Here is a 19,619-nt window from a genome sequence, read left to right on the forward strand (position 1 = left end):
CCGGCGGCTTGGTGAACTCCACCGGTGGCTCTGAACATCCCAAACGACAACAAAGCACTTTCAGTACCGATCCGGGACAAGCGAGCGGCCCCCCCATTTGGCTTTCGACGGGCCACCTTTGACAATGAGTCTGGCGTCGCTTCGGCAGTCTTTGGTGGTGAGTCGAACTTGTCCCGCTTCATGCAGCTGAACGTCCCTTAGGGTCATGCTATGGACTTTGCCCTCCAACTTCAGTACCACCTGCAGGTCAAAGTGAGAAGGTCAGTCTGGGCCCTTGAATGCTGCTTGTGATTCGTTTTCTTTTATGGCTAAGGCCTCGAAATGAAGGCACCACTCTAAGAACGATTGTGGTGATGACACCTTAGTTCTTGTTCATGGAGCCATCCTTGACCTTTGTTTCATGCATGACATGCATTGTAAACTCAGATGCCCAATAAACTGAACAAAATTGAATTCAACCACGCAATTGTGTCCGTTACATGTTTCTAACCTGTTTATTACAAATTCAGTACAGAGTATTTGTTACACAAGAATTCAGTCTTTCCTCATTTGTTCAGTGGCTTTAGATAACTCGATGCGTTCGTGTCCGTTTCTTTTATTAAAATCTGGTTGCAATATAGCCTCTATTTTTCAGGTACTGCCGGTGGGCCTGCAAGCTACCCCCTGCCAGAAGCGCTACCGCAAATTTACACAATGAATCGACAGGTTGGGTTTTTTTTTCCCCCCAGTGAATGCTTTAAAAACAACAGTTGAAGAACTCACTGCAAGTCAAGTGCAAATAATGCTCCGTTTCATATTAATCAGGGTATTTCTTAGGGGTTCTTTGCAGTCTACTTCTTTCAGGGCTGTTGGGCCGTACAGAAGATGGTCCGACAGTTGTTTGAGAACTGGGGTTTCTTGCACTGTCTGATGCAGGACTTAGTCACGCCCAAACGGATAAGAAGGGAACAAAAACCAAGTAGTTCCCTGCCGATTCAAAACTAACAAGCGGGCTCTCAAAGCGAATTGAAACCATTTGAATTTTGAAAAGGTTAAGAAAAGCTTTCTTTCATGGAGGCCCCCCCAAACTATGATCGCCTTGGTGAAAATAAAGTGTGACGGGATGACTTGGCGTTTTTCCTGTGCTGCGTTCAAAACGTGAGAGCAGGGCCGATCACGGAAAACCCGAAGGAAACTAGCAGCGCTTTCTATGGCCGGGCGCCTGACGGTGTTAAAAAAGACAATGTGTGAAAAGCGGGCGGCCACCCGCGACCCGCCAGCTGCCACCCGCCATCTGCGACCCGCCACCCGCTCCGTGGCCGCGCACGTAAAAAGTGGCGGCAGCAACAGAAACAGGAATTGAAGTGTGCAGACTCACCCGGTCGCTGGGCTCCAGCTTGACGCCCTCCAGGAACCACTCCACGGGAATGTCCTCGTAGGAAAGCTCGCATTCGAAGGTGGCCGTCTCGCCGGCCGTCACCTCCACGTCGCTCAACGGCCGCATCAGGTCAACCACGCGGGCTTTGGGGCGAGAAGGAGGCATGCTGCGTGAGAGCCATTTGGCCACAACCCCGTCCCAAAAAAAAAAAGGGAAAACGAGTCCCAGAGAGAGGTCCTCTGGAGGCCCACCGGGCCCGACGCCAGCAATACAGCTGCTGTTGAGCACCGGGTGGGCCGCCTCGTTAGCACGCTACCCGGGTCACGTCCCGCCCCGGCCAATCAAGGGTGTGCCGCTTGCAAAATAACCCCGGGTGCATCATTGGAGACTCCGTCTTCTGAATGTTTGGAATGAATGTTGGGCTCCTTGCAATGATCAAAACGTATTCCGCAAGTCATCACCGTTGACCAGCCTATCAACTATATTTGATGTGCAAAGAATTTGAAGGACTCCACTTCCAAATGAAGACCAGTGGATGATGGACAGGTCAATTAGTGACTTTGCTTTCACATCTTTGAAGGGTGAGCCTCCTCCCGTCCAATCGTGCTCCCCAACCCTCGCCAGAACACGCAACCAATCGGACGGCCCGCAGACACAAACAAGCATTCACTTTCACATCTTCGCCTTTTGACCATTTGGAGTCTTCGCTGAGTCACGCACGTCCGCACGCGTCGGGTCACCTTTGACGCGCAGCTGAGCGGATGATTTTGCATTTGCAGCGGCAAAGTCCACGCCCCCCGTCATGTCCTTGCGGCAGTTGAAGAGGATCAAAGTGTGCTTGACGCCTTCCTCCTTGATCTCCACATCCTGGGGGATGAAAACGAGGCGGCGGGCGGCGTCACAAGACAGCGGTCGCAAGAAAAGACGCCGGCGAAGCTGGAGGAAAAGCTCACGGCAGTCGGTTGAAGGATCTCGCCCTTCAACTTCCAGGTGGCGTGGAGGTCCTCCTCGGAGATCTCGGTCTCAAACTTGGCCGTCTCGGTCTCGGTGACTTCCACGCTGTAGAGCGGTCGCACCACCTTGATGTCGCGCTCTGCGGCGTGTGGAAAGACGTTAGCGTGAGTGCAAAGGGACAAACAAGAGGTGGTCGTAAGTCGGAGGGACCAGCCAGCCTCTAAGATAACGTTTGTTGAAGAAATTTCAAAAATGGTTTTGCGTGAGCAGAGGAAGGTTCTTGTGAACACGGGGACAAATGCGGAACCCACAGAGAGAATTTGAGCCCCCGCGAAACACAACTTTGTGATCAATCAGCATCACCTGCTGTCCACAGCTGAAAAAGCCTTTCAAAGGCCTCACGGTAGCTTTAAATTCTGAGGACAAATCCCATCCTAAGCAATAAAGAGGAGACTACGTGGACATGGGCATGTCGACTGACGAAAGAATTCAGAGGTTAGACTCAAATTTGTGTGAAAGTAGTTCAGGTGCTGTGCAGGAGCGACCAACGTTCAAAACTTGCTTCCTCAAAATCTTAAAAACATGTCGGTTACCGAACAAGCCCCAGCACACGCACGTGCGTTCAAGTCCGACTGAACAATATTCATGAATCCCGTCCTGAGGACGAAAGTGGGTGAGACCATGCGGACATTTGCGCATGTGTACTGGGCAAAAAGATTAAGAGGTTGGACGAAAGCCCAACCAGACCACTGATGTTTACTAACTTCAACTTCTTAACTTCTCTGGTAGAAAAAAAAAATGAAAAAAAGGTGTCCTGTGACCTTAGTGTCAAACTTTAGTGTTGTCCGGACCAATTCTGAGAGTTAAGTTACCGGGGAGCCAATGGAGAGCCCGCGGAGAGCATTCGAACCACTGTAAAGACCCCGAGCAATCCCCACCCCTTCCACCACACATACAGAGTTCTCATGACATTCACAACCAGCCCAGAGATTCAGGTCTCACGTTCCCGGGAAAAGTCTCCAGAGCGGCTGGCGCAACTCGTACCTTCGATGTTGAGCTGGGCTGTGGTTCTGTCCGTGCCGCAGTCGCACGTGAAGGCTCCCATGTCGCCCTTGGCCGCCTTGCGGATCACGAGGATGCGCTTCCTGCCGTCGGACTGCATCAGAATGTTCTTGGAGGCAAAGAGTTCGTTCCCGTCTTTGAACCAGCGGACCTCGCCGCTGGCTTTGCTCAGCTCACAGGTGAGCACCACCTCATCCTTTTCGATTGCGGTGTAGTTTTGGAGCTTGGACGTGAAGTAGAGGTCGCCCTCTGCAAGACGACGTCAGGTTAATGGTGTCAACGCACTGACAATGTACGATTGGCCGCGCGGCGACTGCAGTCGTACGCGCGCACGAACACAAAGACTCTGGGCTGTCATACTAACCCAGCACGGTGAGCATGGCCTCGGACATCTTGTCCATGGCCTCCACTTTGATCATGGAGGTATCATCGATAGAGACCTCCTTGAAGGCCAGCGTGTGGACTCTACCCTCCTCTGACATGTGCACCAACTTGCCGGGGTGCAGGCGTGCACCGTTTTTGTACCAAAGCACCGGGATGTTTTCGTGGGAGAGTTCCACGCTGAATTCGGCCGTCTCCCGCTCCTTCACCGTCACGTCCTTGATCGGTTTGAGAAACTCGAGGCGGATACCTGACAGACGGAGACCGTGTTGACACTCCAGCTGACCAATGCTTGCCCAAATCGGACGTCGCCAGTAGAAACCAACACAGAATTTTCAAAGTTGGAGGACGACTCCCGTTTATTAGAAGTAAAGAGGGTGCAACTTAACACCATACCAAGACATTTGGAACAACGGCAACAGTTTGGGGGAAATCCCTGTTTCCAGTGTACCAAACGACCCTCAGATACTTTACAAAGCTGCTTTTGTGCTGGGACGATTTGGCGTGGAAGTACAACTACCAGTCCTCGGAACGATCTTTTAACTCGTGTCCAAGTGGTGTACATGATGCACCAGTGAACACGCAGGACCCTGCTGCGCCACTGCGAACCGGGTCATTTCGGTTCATTTCGAGACGAAAATACTTGACTTTGAACGATGCAAATACATCTCACGCGACTTGTCGTCGCACGAGTCGACGTCAGGTACCTTCAATGATCAGCTTCCCTGATGTTCTCTGGTCTTCGGCCTCGAACAGGTACTTTGCTTCATCTTCATATCTGGCAGATTTGACGACAAGAGCGTGTTTGTTTCCGTCTTGCAGTAGCTGATATTTGTCATCGCTCGACAGTGTCTGAGAGCCTTTGAACCAACGGAAGCTTTTGGGTTCTCTGGACACCTCCAGCTCAAACTTTGCATCGTCCTTTTCAAAGACGCGGACGTCAGCCAGTGGCGTGATGAAAGAGATGGGAATCTCTGTTGATTGACACAGAGACGGTCAATGTCGCAATGAGGGCGGTGTTGGCGGAGGAGATGCCGATGCTCACCCTTCACTTTCAGATTGGCCGAGCACTTGGCGTCAGCGGCGCTGAACGAAACTTCGCCGGTCTGAGGCACCTTGCAGTTGTACAGCACCAGAGTGTGCTTAGTTCCGTCCTCCACCATCTCCACATCCTGTTGACGCCGATGCACTTTTCAACACTAAGATCGGGGTCGCGGGACCACCATTTCACACCTCACACTTGCACACAAACACACACGCACACACACAATAGAAGATCTTGGGGGTTCACATACAGGAGACGGACTTAGGACTTGTCCATTCAGTGTCCACTGGCTGTGCACATCGTCCTCACTCAGCTCCACCTCAAAGCGGGCCGTCTCGCCCTCAAACACCTCCACGCCGTACACCGGCCGCACCACTCTGATGTGTCGGGCTAGCATTGAAGAGAGGCCACAACTTAGTGACAAACTCCCAAGAGAGCGGCGCGAGAAAGTCATCGACGGGAATGGGGCAGCGTGAAGATCGTGTTGAAGAAGACGACGTGGGAAGAAATGGAGATCAGAGCGTGTTGGAAAACTGCAAAAGGTGGCATTAGCGGGCACGGCCCCATCGCGAGGTGCAAGAAGCTGATTTGGTGGCAATGCGGGGGGGCATTGATGAACATCCACGACAAATTGTGGACTTTACCTTCAACGTGAAGGCTTGCCGTGGTCTTGTCCGTCCCACAGTCACACACGTACTGTCCCTTGTCTACGTCGGCGACTTTCCTGATGAGCAACATTCTGCGGGTGCCCTCTGCCTTGATGGCGACCACCTTGGAAGCCTTCACTTCCTCTTCATTGTGGTACCAAACCACCTTAACATCCTTGTTGAGCTCACATTCTAGCGCTACCTTGTCCTTCTCCACCGCTGTGTAGTCCTGCAGCTTGACCGTGAAGTAAGCGTCTCCCTCTGGAAAGGTACAATTGCACAATCATGACACCAAACTAACAAGACAGAGACTGGAAGCGGTCCAGGCACAAAGATGGTAGACAAGGACGCTGGCGTGAGCCCTGGGCGGACAATAACAAGCAAGAGTTACCTATGACGGTCAAGTTAGCCATGGAGGACACTCCTTTGGCCTCAGCCTTGACCTGGCAAGTATCATCTAGAGTCACGTCCTTGATCTCCAGCACGTGACGCTTTCCATCCACGCGCTTGAGCACCGTTCGGCTCGGATGGATTTTGACATCGTTCCTGTACCAGGTGACTGGAATGTTTTCATGAGAGAGCTCCAGCTCAAAGAGAACTGTGCTGCCCTCTTTCACCGTTTGGTCCTTGAGCGGCGAAATCAGTTTGAGCCTGATGCCTACAACCGCAGCGTCAAAGCATTAGGACACAGATCACGCGTGACACGAATGTCGCCCGCAATGCCACGGGTCCACCACCTACCCTCCACTGTGAGTCGCGCCTTGGACTCTTTGCCCAAAACCTCAATCCTGTATTCGTCCTCGTCGTCAAACTCGCAGCAGTTGATGATCAGCATGTGTTTCTTGCCATCATGGATGATGTCATATTTGGCGTCTGGCGTGATGATGTCGCTGCCCCTGTACCACATGGCCTTGGCGACATCTCTGGTGATGGCACACTCGAATTTGGCCTGTTTCTTTTCAGGCACGCTAACGTCCTTCAGTGGTTCGACAAAGTCCATTGGGATTTCTAAAGAATGTCAGAATGTGACAGGCAGACGCATCAAAGATACGTCAATGACAATGGCAGCAAACATCAGACGCAAAGCTGCCGTTGTATCGCCACGTACGCTGCAGACCTCACTGAATGTGCTTCCAGACCAGACGGAACGACAAAACCCAAGTAAACAAACAAACAAACAGATAACAAGAACAGGGATCTTTGGTCACTGCAGTCCTCCGCCGTATTTTACATACAACTGGCAAACCTACGAAAGACGCCCTAAAGTCCACATGGACCTGAATGTCATTGATTTCTGACTTTAGGCCTCAAACTGTACAGAAATGGAAAAAGACAAGCCAGGGTCGCGATAGTTCCCCACGGGGATGCCGTGAATACGTTGCTTACCTTTCACGGTGAGCATTGCGCTTGTTTGAGCGTTCAGTGCCTGGTAGGACACCTCACCCGACTGCTCCACTTGACACTTTTTAAGTTTGAGTTGGCGCACGCCACGCTCCATTTGGATCTCGCAGGTCTACGGGAGGAAAACTGTTACCCAAGCGAAAAATCTATCCAGACAGAGAATTGGAACGAAAAATCCAGGCCGTCGTACCGGGGATCTCATCAGAGGCTCCCCTTTGAGCTTCCATTGCCCTGGAATGTCATCCTCAGAAATTTCAGTCTCAAAGGCAGCATCTTCCTTCTCGAACACCTCCACACTGACCAGCGGCTTCAAGATCTCCGCCTCACGCTCTGAGATAAGACATGTTATCACGTGCACCAAAGGGTAAACCACGGCAGATAAAACCAATGAGATGTCAACCTCCTAGAGTCAGCTTGGCGGCGTAGACACGTCCCTCCACCTCCACGGAGTAGTCCGACACGTCGTCAGGCTGGCAGTTCTTGATGGTCAACGTCACGTTCTTCCCATCCTTGTTGATCTCCACTTTGTCGGAGGGAGTCAGCTCCTTGTCTCCTTTCAGCCATTTCCAGTTGGGCGTGTCCTTAAACAGCTCGCCTCTAAAGGTGGCAGTCGCCTTCGGTTTCACATGCTGGTCCCTAAGAGGCCTTGCAAGCCAATCTTTGATGACCTCTGTTTGAACCAGACCAGATGGTCAGAACCCAGGTTACAAAGATTGCGAGCCACTAGAATTAAGTCGAACTACTCACCGGTCACTTTAACATTCGTCGACGTCTTCAACTCATTCTGGTTGGCCACTTCGCACGAGTAGCACCCAGCGTCCTCCTCAATGGCATTTTGGATGGTGACGGCGTGCACCAGGCCGATGATATTGATCTGGAACTTATGTTCCTGTTTCTTCAGGAGCTCGCCGTTCTTCTTCCAGATGACATCTCTCTCCTTGTTCAGCTCACAGGACAGGTAGAGCGGCTGACCCTTCACGGCCGACATCTCCGGCACCAATTCCTTGGTCCATTTTACAGGGAGCTCTGAAAATGAGAAAGAACAATTCAGGTCAGGTCCTGACAGTCCTGTGTCTATGCAAAGCTCCAAGACCTACTGAAGCAACTACACACCTTCAACAATGAGCTTGGCGGTACAGGTGATTTCCTTGCCAGCGTTCTTGGCGACACAGGTGTATTCCCCGGTGTCCGACAGCTGCACGTCTTTCACCATCATCTTGCGATCTTTGCCGTCAGAGGTGAATTTGTGCTTGGGGCTCTCGCGCAGGTTGCTGCCGTCCTTCATCCACGACGTGACAGCAGTGGACGGTGACACCTGGCACTCGAACACGGCCGAAGAACCAATGGACTCGGCCTCAAGCAGCATGATGTCCTCCAGCTTCTTGATGAACTTGAGGGGCACGGCTTTGAGTTTGTATCCTCCAAAAGGCTCTTCCGGGGGTGGAGGAGTGCCCCTTCCGGCAGGCCTGAGGCCACGACCCCTGCCCTCACCAGGCGATGGCGTCAGCTTGGCTGAAAGACAAATTAAAAGAAGAGGCCTTTCAGGATGGGCAGACGTCACCGACTGAATTCAGTCAAAGGCAACTCACGTTTGAGACCTCTTCCTCTCCCTCTCACTGCTTCCTCTGCCGGTTGTCCCTCTGTTCAGAAACACAACATATGAGCCTGCTTGTTGCACACAAGGTAATCTTAAAAGGTGCCAGCGGCTGCGAGTGAACGTGGAGTCATGAGCGTGAATGAGTGAGCGTGAATGAGCTACGCTACTCAATCAAAGAAAGTATGACACCGGGTTCGAGTGCCGTCATGACATGAAGATGAAGGCGAGACACAAGTGGACAGGAATGACTTCAGAGCGTAACCAGTAAGGTTGAGGGCCACCAACAACAGGTATGGCGTGTGAGCGGTGTGAAAATGGAGGCATGACCATGGCAATGAGTGGAGATTATTCCGTGCATGAAGGATGGCTCTTTTCCCAGGTTGTCCCGCCTCCGACGTCTCACCTCTCCTGGTCGCCCCCGGCACCTCCAAGGCGCCCTCCTCCACTTCACCTTCCCAGTCGTCATCAGGAACCAGTTCCCAGCCCCAGGCCTCTTCCTCTTCTGTCTCTGCCTCCTCGGGCAACCCGAAGTCCTCCTCAAAGACCTCTTCCTCGGGCTGGGTAGCGACTTTTGTCATCTCGACCGCTCCGGGAGAAATTTCCTTGAATAGAGGAATCTTTTCTTTTGGAGGCTTTGCGACGTCTTGATCTTCCGGCGAGGGCGTTTTGGATACTTTTTTGAGAGGGGCTGCTGCTTCTGGGGAGACCGTCGGGGAAACTGTTTTGGGAGTCTTTTTGAGTTTAGCGGCGGCAGGAATTTTTTCGGCTTCTTTAGTCTTCTCAACTTTTGGTGGTGTCTTTTTCAGCTGAATTTTCTTGAATTGTTCTAGAGGTGTCAAAGGCACCTCTTTTTGGTCCTTGGCCTTGGGCGTGACTGCCTTCCTTAACTGCAGTGGTTTTGGCTCCTCTAGAACTTCATCCGCTTTCTTCAAAGTAGATGGCACTTGAGAGGGAATCTTCTTTGCAGGCTCAAGCCTCTTCAGTTTCTCCAGTTTTTCCGCTTCTGCTTGGGGGGTCTCGGGTTTCTTGGGTGTATCAGCCGGTACTTTCACTTCAGGCTGGTCCTCAGGGCTAACATGTTCCTTGTGCAGATCTTCTGCTGGTTCCTTCCCTTCAATCGCTGACGGTTTCTTCTCAGGTTCAACAGCTTCAGTTGAAGGTCGAGCGAAAGGCTTGAGACTGACCTTCTCTGGCACTGGCTCTGGCTGTACTGCAGGGGTTTTCTTTGCCTTTACTGGTGCTGGAGCTTCTTGCTCCTCAGGTTTTTCCGTAGGTACTGGCTTTGGCACCTTCGCTGGGGGCTCCCTGACCTCGGCTGGTGTTTTCTGAGGTATCTTTGGAGGTTCCTTTTCCTCAGTCTCCCTGGGGATCTTGGTTCCCTTTTGGAAAGCTACGGTGTCCCTGTCTGGTGTGTCGTCTTTAGCCTTCTCTGGCTCTTCGGTAGCTTTAACTGGCTTCTCAAAGGGTTTTAGTTTGACAACTTCTTGTTCTTGTTCATCGGAAGGCAGTTTTTTCACTTTTTTCAAGGCAACAGTAGGAGGGGCTGGTTCCTCCTCCTTTGGAGCTTTGGGAGTTTTCTTCCATGAAATGGTTTCTTCCGGTTTATCGTCTTTTGGAGTTCCTTTTTGATGGCGCCATTTAGGCTTCTCTTCTTCTTTTCCTAGTTCTGGTTCCGGCCTTGGAATTTCCTGCTTTTTCTCCACCTCTGCTTTGTCTCGCGGTGTTCTCTCCTCAAAGGACCTCGCAGTGGTAACCTTCATCTCAACTTCGTGTTCTTTATGCACCAGCTCGACAATGTCAACTTGCGTGGTCTGGGTGGCCTCTCGAAGTTTCTGCTCCTTCTCAACCTCTTTAGGTGATACCAATGGGACCTTCTTGAGAAAGACCTTTTCCTGCTCTGGCTCCACCTCTTCCCTCGTGACCGGCGTGGTTTTTCTCAGAGTCGGAAGCTCAAAGGTCCCTGTCTCTTCCAGGGGAACTTTACCTTTTTTTAGCAGGGCTGGTTCTGAGGCAGCACAGGTTCACGTTACAAGAAATCGGTACACGCAAACAACATGTCAGACAATGGGCTACAGACACAAAGACTGAGTAGAAACAAAGTGAATTTGTCATGATTCAAGTCTTGTTGTGAGCGTTGTTCCTACCTTTCTTGACTCCTGCTGGTGCTTGAACTGGTCCCTTGGTTTCATCTAAAGGTTGAAAAGATTGTTATCAGGTCATTTATTGGTGGAAATGGTTGACAGAGGGCCTTACAGGCCTGGACGAAAGCATCCTGAACCTCAACAATGCAGACGACATCAAGCAGTAAACAATAAAACAAAGAACCCTTTCCATTGGTCCGACAAACTACCTGTCTGAGGGGTCAATATCAAAGGTTTTTCTTCCTCCACAACCATCGCGGTCGGCTCTTCAGCCTTTACAAGCGGCTTGATCACTTCAACGGTAACAAATATACACACATAAATAAAGGAAAGAGGACAAAGAAAAAAAAGAGATGTTGCCGGTAAACGAGCTGACAATGGGTTTATGATTGAAGAGCCATCAAAATAGCCTTGGATACCTGGCGTGGTCGTGATTTTTTGGAGCTGCTCACCCTCATCTGGCTTTTTGACATCCGCCGGTATAGGTGCTTGCCGTTCTTCAAGTACAGGGTAAATCAAGTCAACAACAAGATTTGAATCTTGAGCAGAGTCTGCCTTGGAATGACGTCAGCATTCGCAGACGCGCAAGAGTGACATTCAAAGAGGTTGCTACCTTCTGTGGGTTGAGCCGGCTTGACTGCCAGTTGCTTGACCGGTGGTCGCAACTCCTCCACCGGAGCTTGGAAATGAAACGAAATGACAGGTCAGAGCGTCCATGCAGGCGACGCCAAGAGGAAGAAACAGATATCCAGAGGGACAAACAAAGACTGAAGAGGTTAATGTGCTCGGTTTGGAAAGAGCAGCGATGTGAGACGTGGCGGACTGGCGCTTTAGAGGCAACATTCAAAAACCTGGCTGGACAGGCGGATGCTTGTTTGTGCCCAGAGGAAATGGGTGCCATGACATGAGACCCTGAAACCGATGTGACGCAGAATTGCTGGACAATGACTTGTACTCCAGGTCACAAAGACACGCAATCAGTGACACGCCACACATTCTTTCTCAGTACCTCTGCAGACATTTTGAGATGAAAGCCCGTTTTCTCCACAGGCCTCAGCCTGCAGGGGAGCGCTTTCTGCGAGGGCTGGTTTGGGTTCATCTGTTACTGAAGGTTCTTGGACTGAGGCCATCAAACTAATTTCTGTTTTTGATGTTGCTTTGTCATGTGCGTCCATTTTTCTTCGGTCTTTGGACTCTGCTTTTCCACTGTCAGTACGATCTCGGCTGGATTTATCTCCTTCTCCCTCAGTTGAGAAAAGTTTCTGCTGCCCTACCAGGTCTTTAGGGGCTACTTCAACTTCATATATTTCATCTCTTCTATTGGCATCAAATGAAGCTGCTAGAGCTCTTTCCTTGTCATTGGCTTCAATCTTAGAAGTTACAAGTTCCTGAACTCGATTTAGATCTGCTTCTTTTGTGGTATCTGTCACCAATAATAATTCACGCTTCAGCTCCCCCCGTTGCACTCGATCTGATTTTAGGACGAGTCTCTCGGGTGTGCTCTGAGGACTATCTAACTGTGTTCCTCCTATGATTCTTTCTCTCTGAGTTACACATCCTCCCTGAACCACGGAGGCATCCGCACGCACATCTTCTACCGAAATTTGTTTGACTTGACTTAAACTTTGTCTTTTCTCTTTGGGGGATGTCAATTTGAATTCGGGTTGTTGGTTGTTTTGGCCGCCTTCAAAAACGCTGACATCTGTTTGCCCTGGGATGTGGACAGCTTGCTCTGGGGGAACTGGGCAGACTTTGTTCTTTCCTACTTGAGGCAAAACAAAGCTCTTTATTTGCTGTCTTCTTTCCTTTCCTTCAGAGTCAAGAAGAGAGGCCACCTCTTTCGGCATCTCCAGTCCAGCATAGTCCTCAGGACTTCTCGCAACAACAGGTTCAGGGTCGGCGACTTTTCCCGCAAGTGACGTCAGGAGAGCAGCATCATCCTCTTCCCTTTCTGTTTGAATTTCTTTCCTCTGAGGTCCCACAACTTCCTCTGTTAGCTCTTCAGACTTTTGTATTTTCTCAAGATCAAGAGTCAATTCTTCACCCGCAACCACCGCTGCTGGAGCTTGGTTAGTTGACACTCGAGGCTCTACCTGGGAGGCAGTCGAGTCCATGTGGAGGAGGAGACATACGTCCTCATCTTCATGTGTACGGGTGCCCGCTGACAAACGAACCACCGACTGTGCTGACTGACACAGCTCTGGTTCAGTCTCAGCAGGTTCCCTGAGGTCATCCGCGCCAGAAGTCGGTTTCCTCGCAACTGTGTTGGCCAACAGAACTGACGGAGGTTTTTCGGGTGTTGAATTGTCAAGCGCCGTGAGGTGCGATGGGTTCATTTGTTCAGTGTCTGCAACTTTTGTCTGTGCCTTCTGGGCAGTCACCTCCGCATTTTTAAGAGGACTGATGTCTAGTTGCTGTGCTTGTGTCGTGGGTTCTTCCTCGTGGAATAGCGTCTGTCTTTCAGCAACTATACTTGATGTGCAGTCTATAAATGGACAGGAGTCACTTGTGCTACCCTTTGATTGAGGCACGTCATCTTTCGCTTTGTTTAAAATCTGAATTTCGTTCTCTTGAAACATCTCCGATGTAACGGGGGTCTGCTGCTCTTTCTTTACAGCAGCTCTGAACTTGAAGGTGACATCTTCTCCGCCCTTCGCTTTGGGTGCCTCCAAATGGTGGGACACCACTAATGTCCTTTCGGTTCCTTTCGGGCTTTGAATGTTTGCAACTTTAAAAGATTCTTCTGTGCTCCCTGCCAATGCAACCGCTCTCTCATCACCAGTCACTTCCTTCCACTCCATTTCAGAATGTCTTTGTCTAAGGTAATATGTCTCGTCTCCACTTGGTTTCTGAGGCTCGACATCTCGCAAATTATCGATTGTCAGTTTCACGTCGAGCTCAGCCAGCAGCTGTTTATCTGATGACTGCCTAATGGGTGACGTGGTTGCTTGAACTTGGGAGTTGTCTCTTCTGGTTCTATCCGCCTCACTGGTTGCCTGTGGCGTTTTCAGCTTAAATCGGACGCCTGAACCCTGGCTGAATTCTGAGCTTTCTTGAAGGCCCAGGCTCTCGGAACCATCAGTAACAGATATCCAGGCCCTGGGTTTTGAGATTTCATCCGCATCTTTGCTCTTGTCTCGATCTTCCCCCTGCCGGCTGTCCGAGGCTTCCTCAGACAGGAAGCTGCTCCTCAGTGCCTCCCTTTGCTTTCCTTCCCCAGATGCTTAACGGGGAAGCGGAGATATTGCGGGAAGAGTGAAGCAAAAGCACCATGATGCGGTGCCAAGAGATTAGGACCAGACAACAGAGACATCTTAGTTAGAAAGGACAAGAAAGACAACCGGGAATTGATCAGTCCGAAGGCAAATGTGCTGCTGTGCTACCTCTCTCAGCTTCTTTTTCCAGTCTCTCCACAACGGCGGGAAACTTGTCAGCTTCTTTAAAAAAAGGGGTTAAACGCAAGATGTTAACATTCAGACGAAAAACAAAGAACCCCAAAAAACAAACAAACAAAAAAAAAACAAAGAACTGTGACAAAAGAGAATGAGAGAATTGCAGATGTGGCTGAAGTTAATGCCCCTCGGTGTACCTCGGTCAGCAGCTTTGTCTTCTTTCTCTTGGCTTTTTCTTAATGTTCCAGTCCGAAGACTTGAGTCTTTCTTTGGGGTTTTGTCCTTACGACGCATTTGCTGGGACGGGATATCTGGCACCGAGACCGGTGCTTCTGCTTTCATTTTTGCTTCAATCAGTGGAATATTCTCTTGCTTTTTCTCAGCTACCTGGTGACTCACCGCTAATTGTTCATCTTTAGCTACAACATTGTCTGATTCTACCACCTGGTCTTCTGGACTGCGGCTTCCTTTGTCTCGTGCAGAAGATGCAGCGATGTCAACACGGTCTCGGTGGGGCGCCTCGACGACTATTTCCTGTTTCACCATCGAGGGTTTGACACTAGCTTCCTTGGTTTCTTTCCGGATCGTCGCCTTGGCTTCTTTCCTGACTGCCACGACCTGTTCCTCATCTTTGCTTTCAGCCCTAACTTCTTTGGTAGTCCGCTGCTCTTTCTTAAGCTCTTCTTCTTTCTCAGTAATCACAGCAGTCTCCTTCCTGTCAGGAGCAGATATCTCTTCTCGAGGTTTAGACCGTTTCGTGCGGGTCTCAGTCAATGAAACCTTCACTTGTCCCACCGGGCACAAGGCCTTCTCATACGAAACTTGGGCTCTGTCTTCTCGCTCGGCCTCATAAGACGAAGCTTCCTCGGTGAAAGGCTCCGTCTCCATCACGTGATGCACTTCCTGACGCTGCTCAAGCCTGACTGGCCTCTCTGAGGCACCAAGAGGGGGCGTCATAGGGCGGCGCCAAGAAATGACAGCAAAACACAGACAATCAAGCGTGAGACAATGGCAAAGAGGAGGAAAAAAAAAAAAGACGTCAGATGCTTCAAGAGGTTTTGAAGCTGTCCCTTTGCTGATACCTTTTTCTGGAGGAGATACTTTCTTCTCTGGTTCACCCTCCGAAGGTGGCGCCTTGACAAATTGCTGAGTTTCCAAACCTTCAAGTTTGTCATCCAAGGTGTATGCAAAAGGAAAAAAAAAAAAAAAAAAACAACAAAAAAAGAGGAGAGAGTCATTTAGGCAAACAAGCGGGCACAAACGAGAGGTGAGTCTGCAAGAGTTCTCCAGCTGCTCGGAGAGCCTAAAGCGCAAGGTTTTCTACGAGAGAGCAGCTCTTCAAAATGTGCATGCATGATGAAGAGGAAAGGAGAAAGGAGAAAGTAGAGGAGGAAGAAATAGAGAATGAAGGAGATGAGGAAGAAAAAATGTTTTTTGTCTCCCCTGTACCTGTGGCAGAATCTTCTACTACTGCCTTTTGGACACGGGCAACCCCAGAGAAGGTTTCATCACGTGGCTCCTCTGGAACCTTCTCAGGCAACAAGAGAGGAACCCCGGCGTCTTTAGACGCCTTCTGGGGAGCCGGAATAGGCTTTTTTTTAAGTGCTCTGTCCTCTCGCGGCTTTGCAGTAAGTTTCTCTGTGTCCTTTTCAACCAGGACCTCTTCCGATTCTTTCTGAGGTGGGAGGACTTTCTCTGACATCTGAGGCAGGTCCTCTGAGTTTCCCGTATGTTTTTCATCAGGAAGATTCTCTGGCACTCTCTGAGGTTTACCAGGAAGCCTCTTTGGTACTTTCTGGGGTTTGTCAGAAAGTTTCCCTGGCACTTTATCAGGTTTCCCTGGTACTTTCCGAGTCTTATCAGGAAGTGTCTCTGGTACTTTATCGGGTTTAACTGGTACTTTCTGGGGTTTATCAGGAAGTTTCTCGGGCACTTTCTCATATTTATCAGGATGTTTCTCTGGTACCTTCTCTGATCCATTTTCAAGTTTTTCATGAAGTTTCTCTGGTATCTTTTCATGCATTTTATCAGGCAGCTGCTCTGTTATTCGATCAGATGAACATGGACGATTCTCTAGTGCTTTGGCATGGGTGTTATTGGGAAGCTTCTCGAGTACTTTCTCATGAGATTCATCGTGAAGCTCCTCTGGTACGCTTTCAGAACGCTTCTCTGGTACCTTACAAATTTTTGCCTGAAATTGTGCTGCTACTTTCTCGGATGTTTTAGCAGGTCGCTTCTCTGCTATTTCATGTGATTGATCCGAAAGTTTCTCTGGCACTTTCTCATGTGGTCGAGAATGAAGCTTCTCCGGTACTCTATTAGGAAGCTTCTCTTTCTCACTTGCGTGATCAGGAATTTTCTGTGGCACTTTTTCAACGAGCGTGTTTGGTACTTTCTCAGGTGGTTTAGCGGGGAACTTTTCCGGTACTGTCTCAGAGGCGTCTGGGGATCTCTCGGGTGTCTTTTTCAATAACCTCGCTGCTCTTTTCTCCTGTGGTTTACCAGGAAGCTTGTCTGCTATTTTCTTGGACGTGGCGTGAAGCTTCTCTGGTACTTTAACGGCTTTCTCAAATACTTTCACAGGAGTTTTTTCGGAAAGCTTCTCAGGAATGCTCTCAGGTTCATTCTGGAGTTTCTCTTGTATTTTCTCATGTGGTTGATTGGGGCGTTTTGTTTGTCCTCGTTCGGGTTTATCGTTTTGCTTTTCTGGTACATTCTCGGCTTTCTCACAAAGCATCTCTGGTACTTTTTCAGGTATGCCAGGATGCTTCTCTGGGACTTTGCCAGGTTTATCATGAAGCTTTTTTGGTACTTTCACTGGTACGTCATCAGGCTTAGCGAGAAGCTTCTCTGCCACTTTTTCTGGTACTTTCCCCGGTATTTCATCAAGCCTCTCTGGTACTTTCAAGGGTATTTTATCAGGTACACCAGAAAGCTCCCCTGGCACTAGATCAAGTTTATCATGAAGCTTCTGTGGTGCTTTTTCTGGTCGTCCATCAGTGATACCAAGAAGCTTCTTCACCACTTTTTCTGGTATTTTCTCTCGTTCCTTATCAGGTTTATCATGAATCTTCTCTGGTACTTCATCAGGTGTACCGCAATGCGGCCCTCGCATTCTATCGGGTGGACCATTAAACTTCTCTGGTACCTCATCAGGCTTACCCAGAATCTTCTCTGCCACTTTTTCCGGTACTCGATTGGCTTTATCATAAAGACCCTCTGATTCTCTCTCTGGTACTTCATCATGTATACCAGGAAGGTTTCCTGGTACTTTATGAGGTTTTTCATGAGACTTCTCTGGTAGATCATCAGGCTTACCAGGAAGTGTCTTTGCACCTTTTTCTGATACTTGCTCAGGTTTATCTTGGGTTTTCTCTGGTATTTTCTCCCCATTTGTAACCTGGAGTGAGTCAGGTGCATGACTCGGTGACATGACAACCTCACGGGGCTTCTGCTGAGGTTGTGTAGGAGGCATGTGCTGGAGTACAAGAGCAGCGTTCCGAGCTTGAAGAAGTTTTGAGACAATAATGCATATCACATGAAGAGCAGACCAACATGCGAGCGCACACAAACCTACAAAGCCTTGTTGAACAACTAAAACGGAAGCCATTTAGCACAGACGGTCTGGGGGGTGGCACCGGTGCCCCCTAACGGTGACAGGTGTGAGCACAAACATCCAAGTACCTCTTTTTGGCTCGGCTGGCTCTTCTTTGGGAGGAAGCAGAACAGGTTCGGCTTTCTTTGCTGTTTTTGGTTCTTCTATCTTCTCTGCCACAACAGGAACTTGGAAGAATAACAAAGCAATTAGCATCACAAAATGACTAGGAGCAGAAGATGCGTGAAGAACCGCACGATTCAAAGAACCGCATGTGAGAACCACACGCGAGGAACCATTTTTAAGCACCAATGATAAACAACCACATACGAAGAGCTACAGATGAAGAAACCGCACAAAGAAAAACAATGCACGAGGAAATGAAGCGCCCAATGTGATGAAGTACATCTATGCCAAAATAAATAAACCAATCACTGAAGGAAAATCAACGAAGAGCCACACGTGACGAACAGCAAGAAGAAAACACGGTTAAAAAAAAAAAAATACACGAAATATAACAGATAAAGAATTATATGACAAGCCACTCTTGAAGAACCACAGAGGAGGAACCAAATATGAAGAACAAATCGTAAAAAAAAAACCCATCTGACAAACGACATGAAGATCCACACATGACGAACCACACATGAAATAACACAACAAACCACACAGCAGGACTGACAAATGACATCTTGACAATCACATGCCAAGAACAGCTCGCGAAGAACAATACATGATAAACCAAACAACGGGATGAAGCACAGCTTTGGAACAACACTACACGATGAAGCAAACATGACGTTAAGAGGAGTATAAGATTGAGTTCTTGGTGGTTGAGCTTCAGATACCTTTGGTGACCACAGGTTTCTTCTGTAGTGTTTCTTCTTTGGGGGGCTTCTGCGGTTCTGCAGCAGCCTCCTTCTTCAGTGGCTTCTTTGGCACTTTGGGACAAGATCTTGGTCAATCAGTAAACTAAATTCATGGAAGAATGGCGACCACCTTCCCACTTTGAGATTTAAGAAGATGAGCAAAAGCCCATGGCTGGAAGATGCGTACCTTTTTTGGAAGGTTCCTTTGGTTCTTTGGCCTTTGGTTGTTCTACTTCTGGCACCTTGGCCTCTTCAACTTCAGTCTTTTTCACCACAGGTACCAGTTTGGGGGGTTTGGCTCTCTCCACTGGCTCCAGTTTGGGAGGTTGTGGTACCTCCACATGCTCTGGTGTGGATACCTCCACAGGCTCTGGTTTGTGTGGTTTGGATGCCACTTCAGGCTTCGGTTTGGGAGCCTTAGTTTCCACCACAGGCTCCGGTGTGGGTGGTTTGGGCTCCACCACAGGCCCAGGTTTTGGCGGTTGAGGTACCACCACAGGCTCTGGTTCAGCTACCGCCACTGGCTCTGCTTTTGGCACTTCAGGTTTGGACTTTATCTTAAGAGGTTCTGGTTTTGGCTCCTCTGAGACTTAAATTGACATGTTTGACACTCAAAGATGGGTTTTCACTCAAAGAAACTCACACACAGAAAAACACAAACACAAAGAACACCAGAGAAGAAGGCAGAAAGTACCTTTAGGCAGTGCAGGTTCTGGTTCAGGCTTTGGCTCGGGCTTAGCCACGGGCTTGACTTTGGGCTCTGGCTCGGGCTTTGCTACCCGCTTGACTTTTGGCTCAGGCTCGAGCTCCGGCTTTGGCTTCACCGCCGGCTTGACTTTGGGCTCTGGCTCGGGCTCTGGCTTGGGCTTTGTCACGGGCTTGACTTTGGGCTCTGGCTCAGGCTCGGGTTTTGTCATGGGCTTGACTTTGGGTTCTGGCTCGGGCTCCGGTTTGGGCTCCGCCACCGGCTTGACTTTGGGCTTTGGCTCGGGCTCCGGTTTGGGCTCCGCCACCGGCTTGACTTTGGGCTTTGGCTCAGGCTCCGCCACCGGCTTGACTTTGGCCTTTGGCTCGGGCTCCAGTTTGGGTTCCGCCACCGGCTTGACTTTGGGCTCCGGCTCAGGCTCCGGTTTGGGCTCCGCCACCGGCTTGACTTTGGGCTTTGGCTCGGGCTCCGG

The 19,619-nt window shown here is 49.7% G+C and overlaps 1 protein-coding gene across 1 annotated transcript in view; it reads right to left on the reverse strand.

Moving 5' to 3' along the window:
• LOC109530038 (titin-like) overlaps positions 1-19,619 on the reverse strand; it is a 213,785-nt gene that overhangs the window by 105,643 nt on the left and 88,523 nt on the right. Inside the window, 28 exon segments of the mRNA XM_019893583.1 lie at positions 117-240; positions 1,358-1,500; positions 2,098-2,224; positions 2,311-2,450; positions 3,356-3,622; positions 3,738-4,004; positions 4,462-4,728; positions 4,800-4,926; positions 5,050-5,189; positions 5,444-5,707; positions 5,838-6,104; positions 6,188-6,454; positions 6,833-6,959; positions 7,038-7,177; positions 7,248-7,517; positions 7,595-7,873; positions 7,961-8,359; positions 8,437-8,487; positions 8,848-10,449; positions 10,589-10,633; positions 10,795-10,878; positions 11,005-11,082; positions 11,199-11,264; positions 13,969-14,022; positions 14,175-14,909; positions 15,060-15,137; positions 17,662-17,760; positions 19,136-19,385. Coding sequence (XP_019749142.1) covers positions 117-240; positions 1,358-1,500; positions 2,098-2,224; positions 2,311-2,450; positions 3,356-3,622; positions 3,738-4,004; positions 4,462-4,728; positions 4,800-4,926; positions 5,050-5,189; positions 5,444-5,707; positions 5,838-6,104; positions 6,188-6,454; positions 6,833-6,959; positions 7,038-7,177; positions 7,248-7,517; positions 7,595-7,873; positions 7,961-8,359; positions 8,437-8,487; positions 8,848-10,449; positions 10,589-10,633; positions 10,795-10,878; positions 11,005-11,082; positions 11,199-11,264; positions 13,969-14,022; positions 14,175-14,909; positions 15,060-15,137; positions 17,662-17,760; positions 19,136-19,385 — 6,757 coding nt within the window.

The sequence above is a fragment of the Hippocampus comes genome, unplaced genomic scaffold, assembly GCF_001891065.2.
Source record: "Hippocampus comes isolate QL1 unplaced genomic scaffold, H_comes_QL1_v1.1 scaffold189, whole genome shotgun sequence".
NCBI lineage: Eukaryota > Metazoa > Chordata > Actinopteri > Syngnathiformes > Syngnathidae > Hippocampus > Hippocampus comes.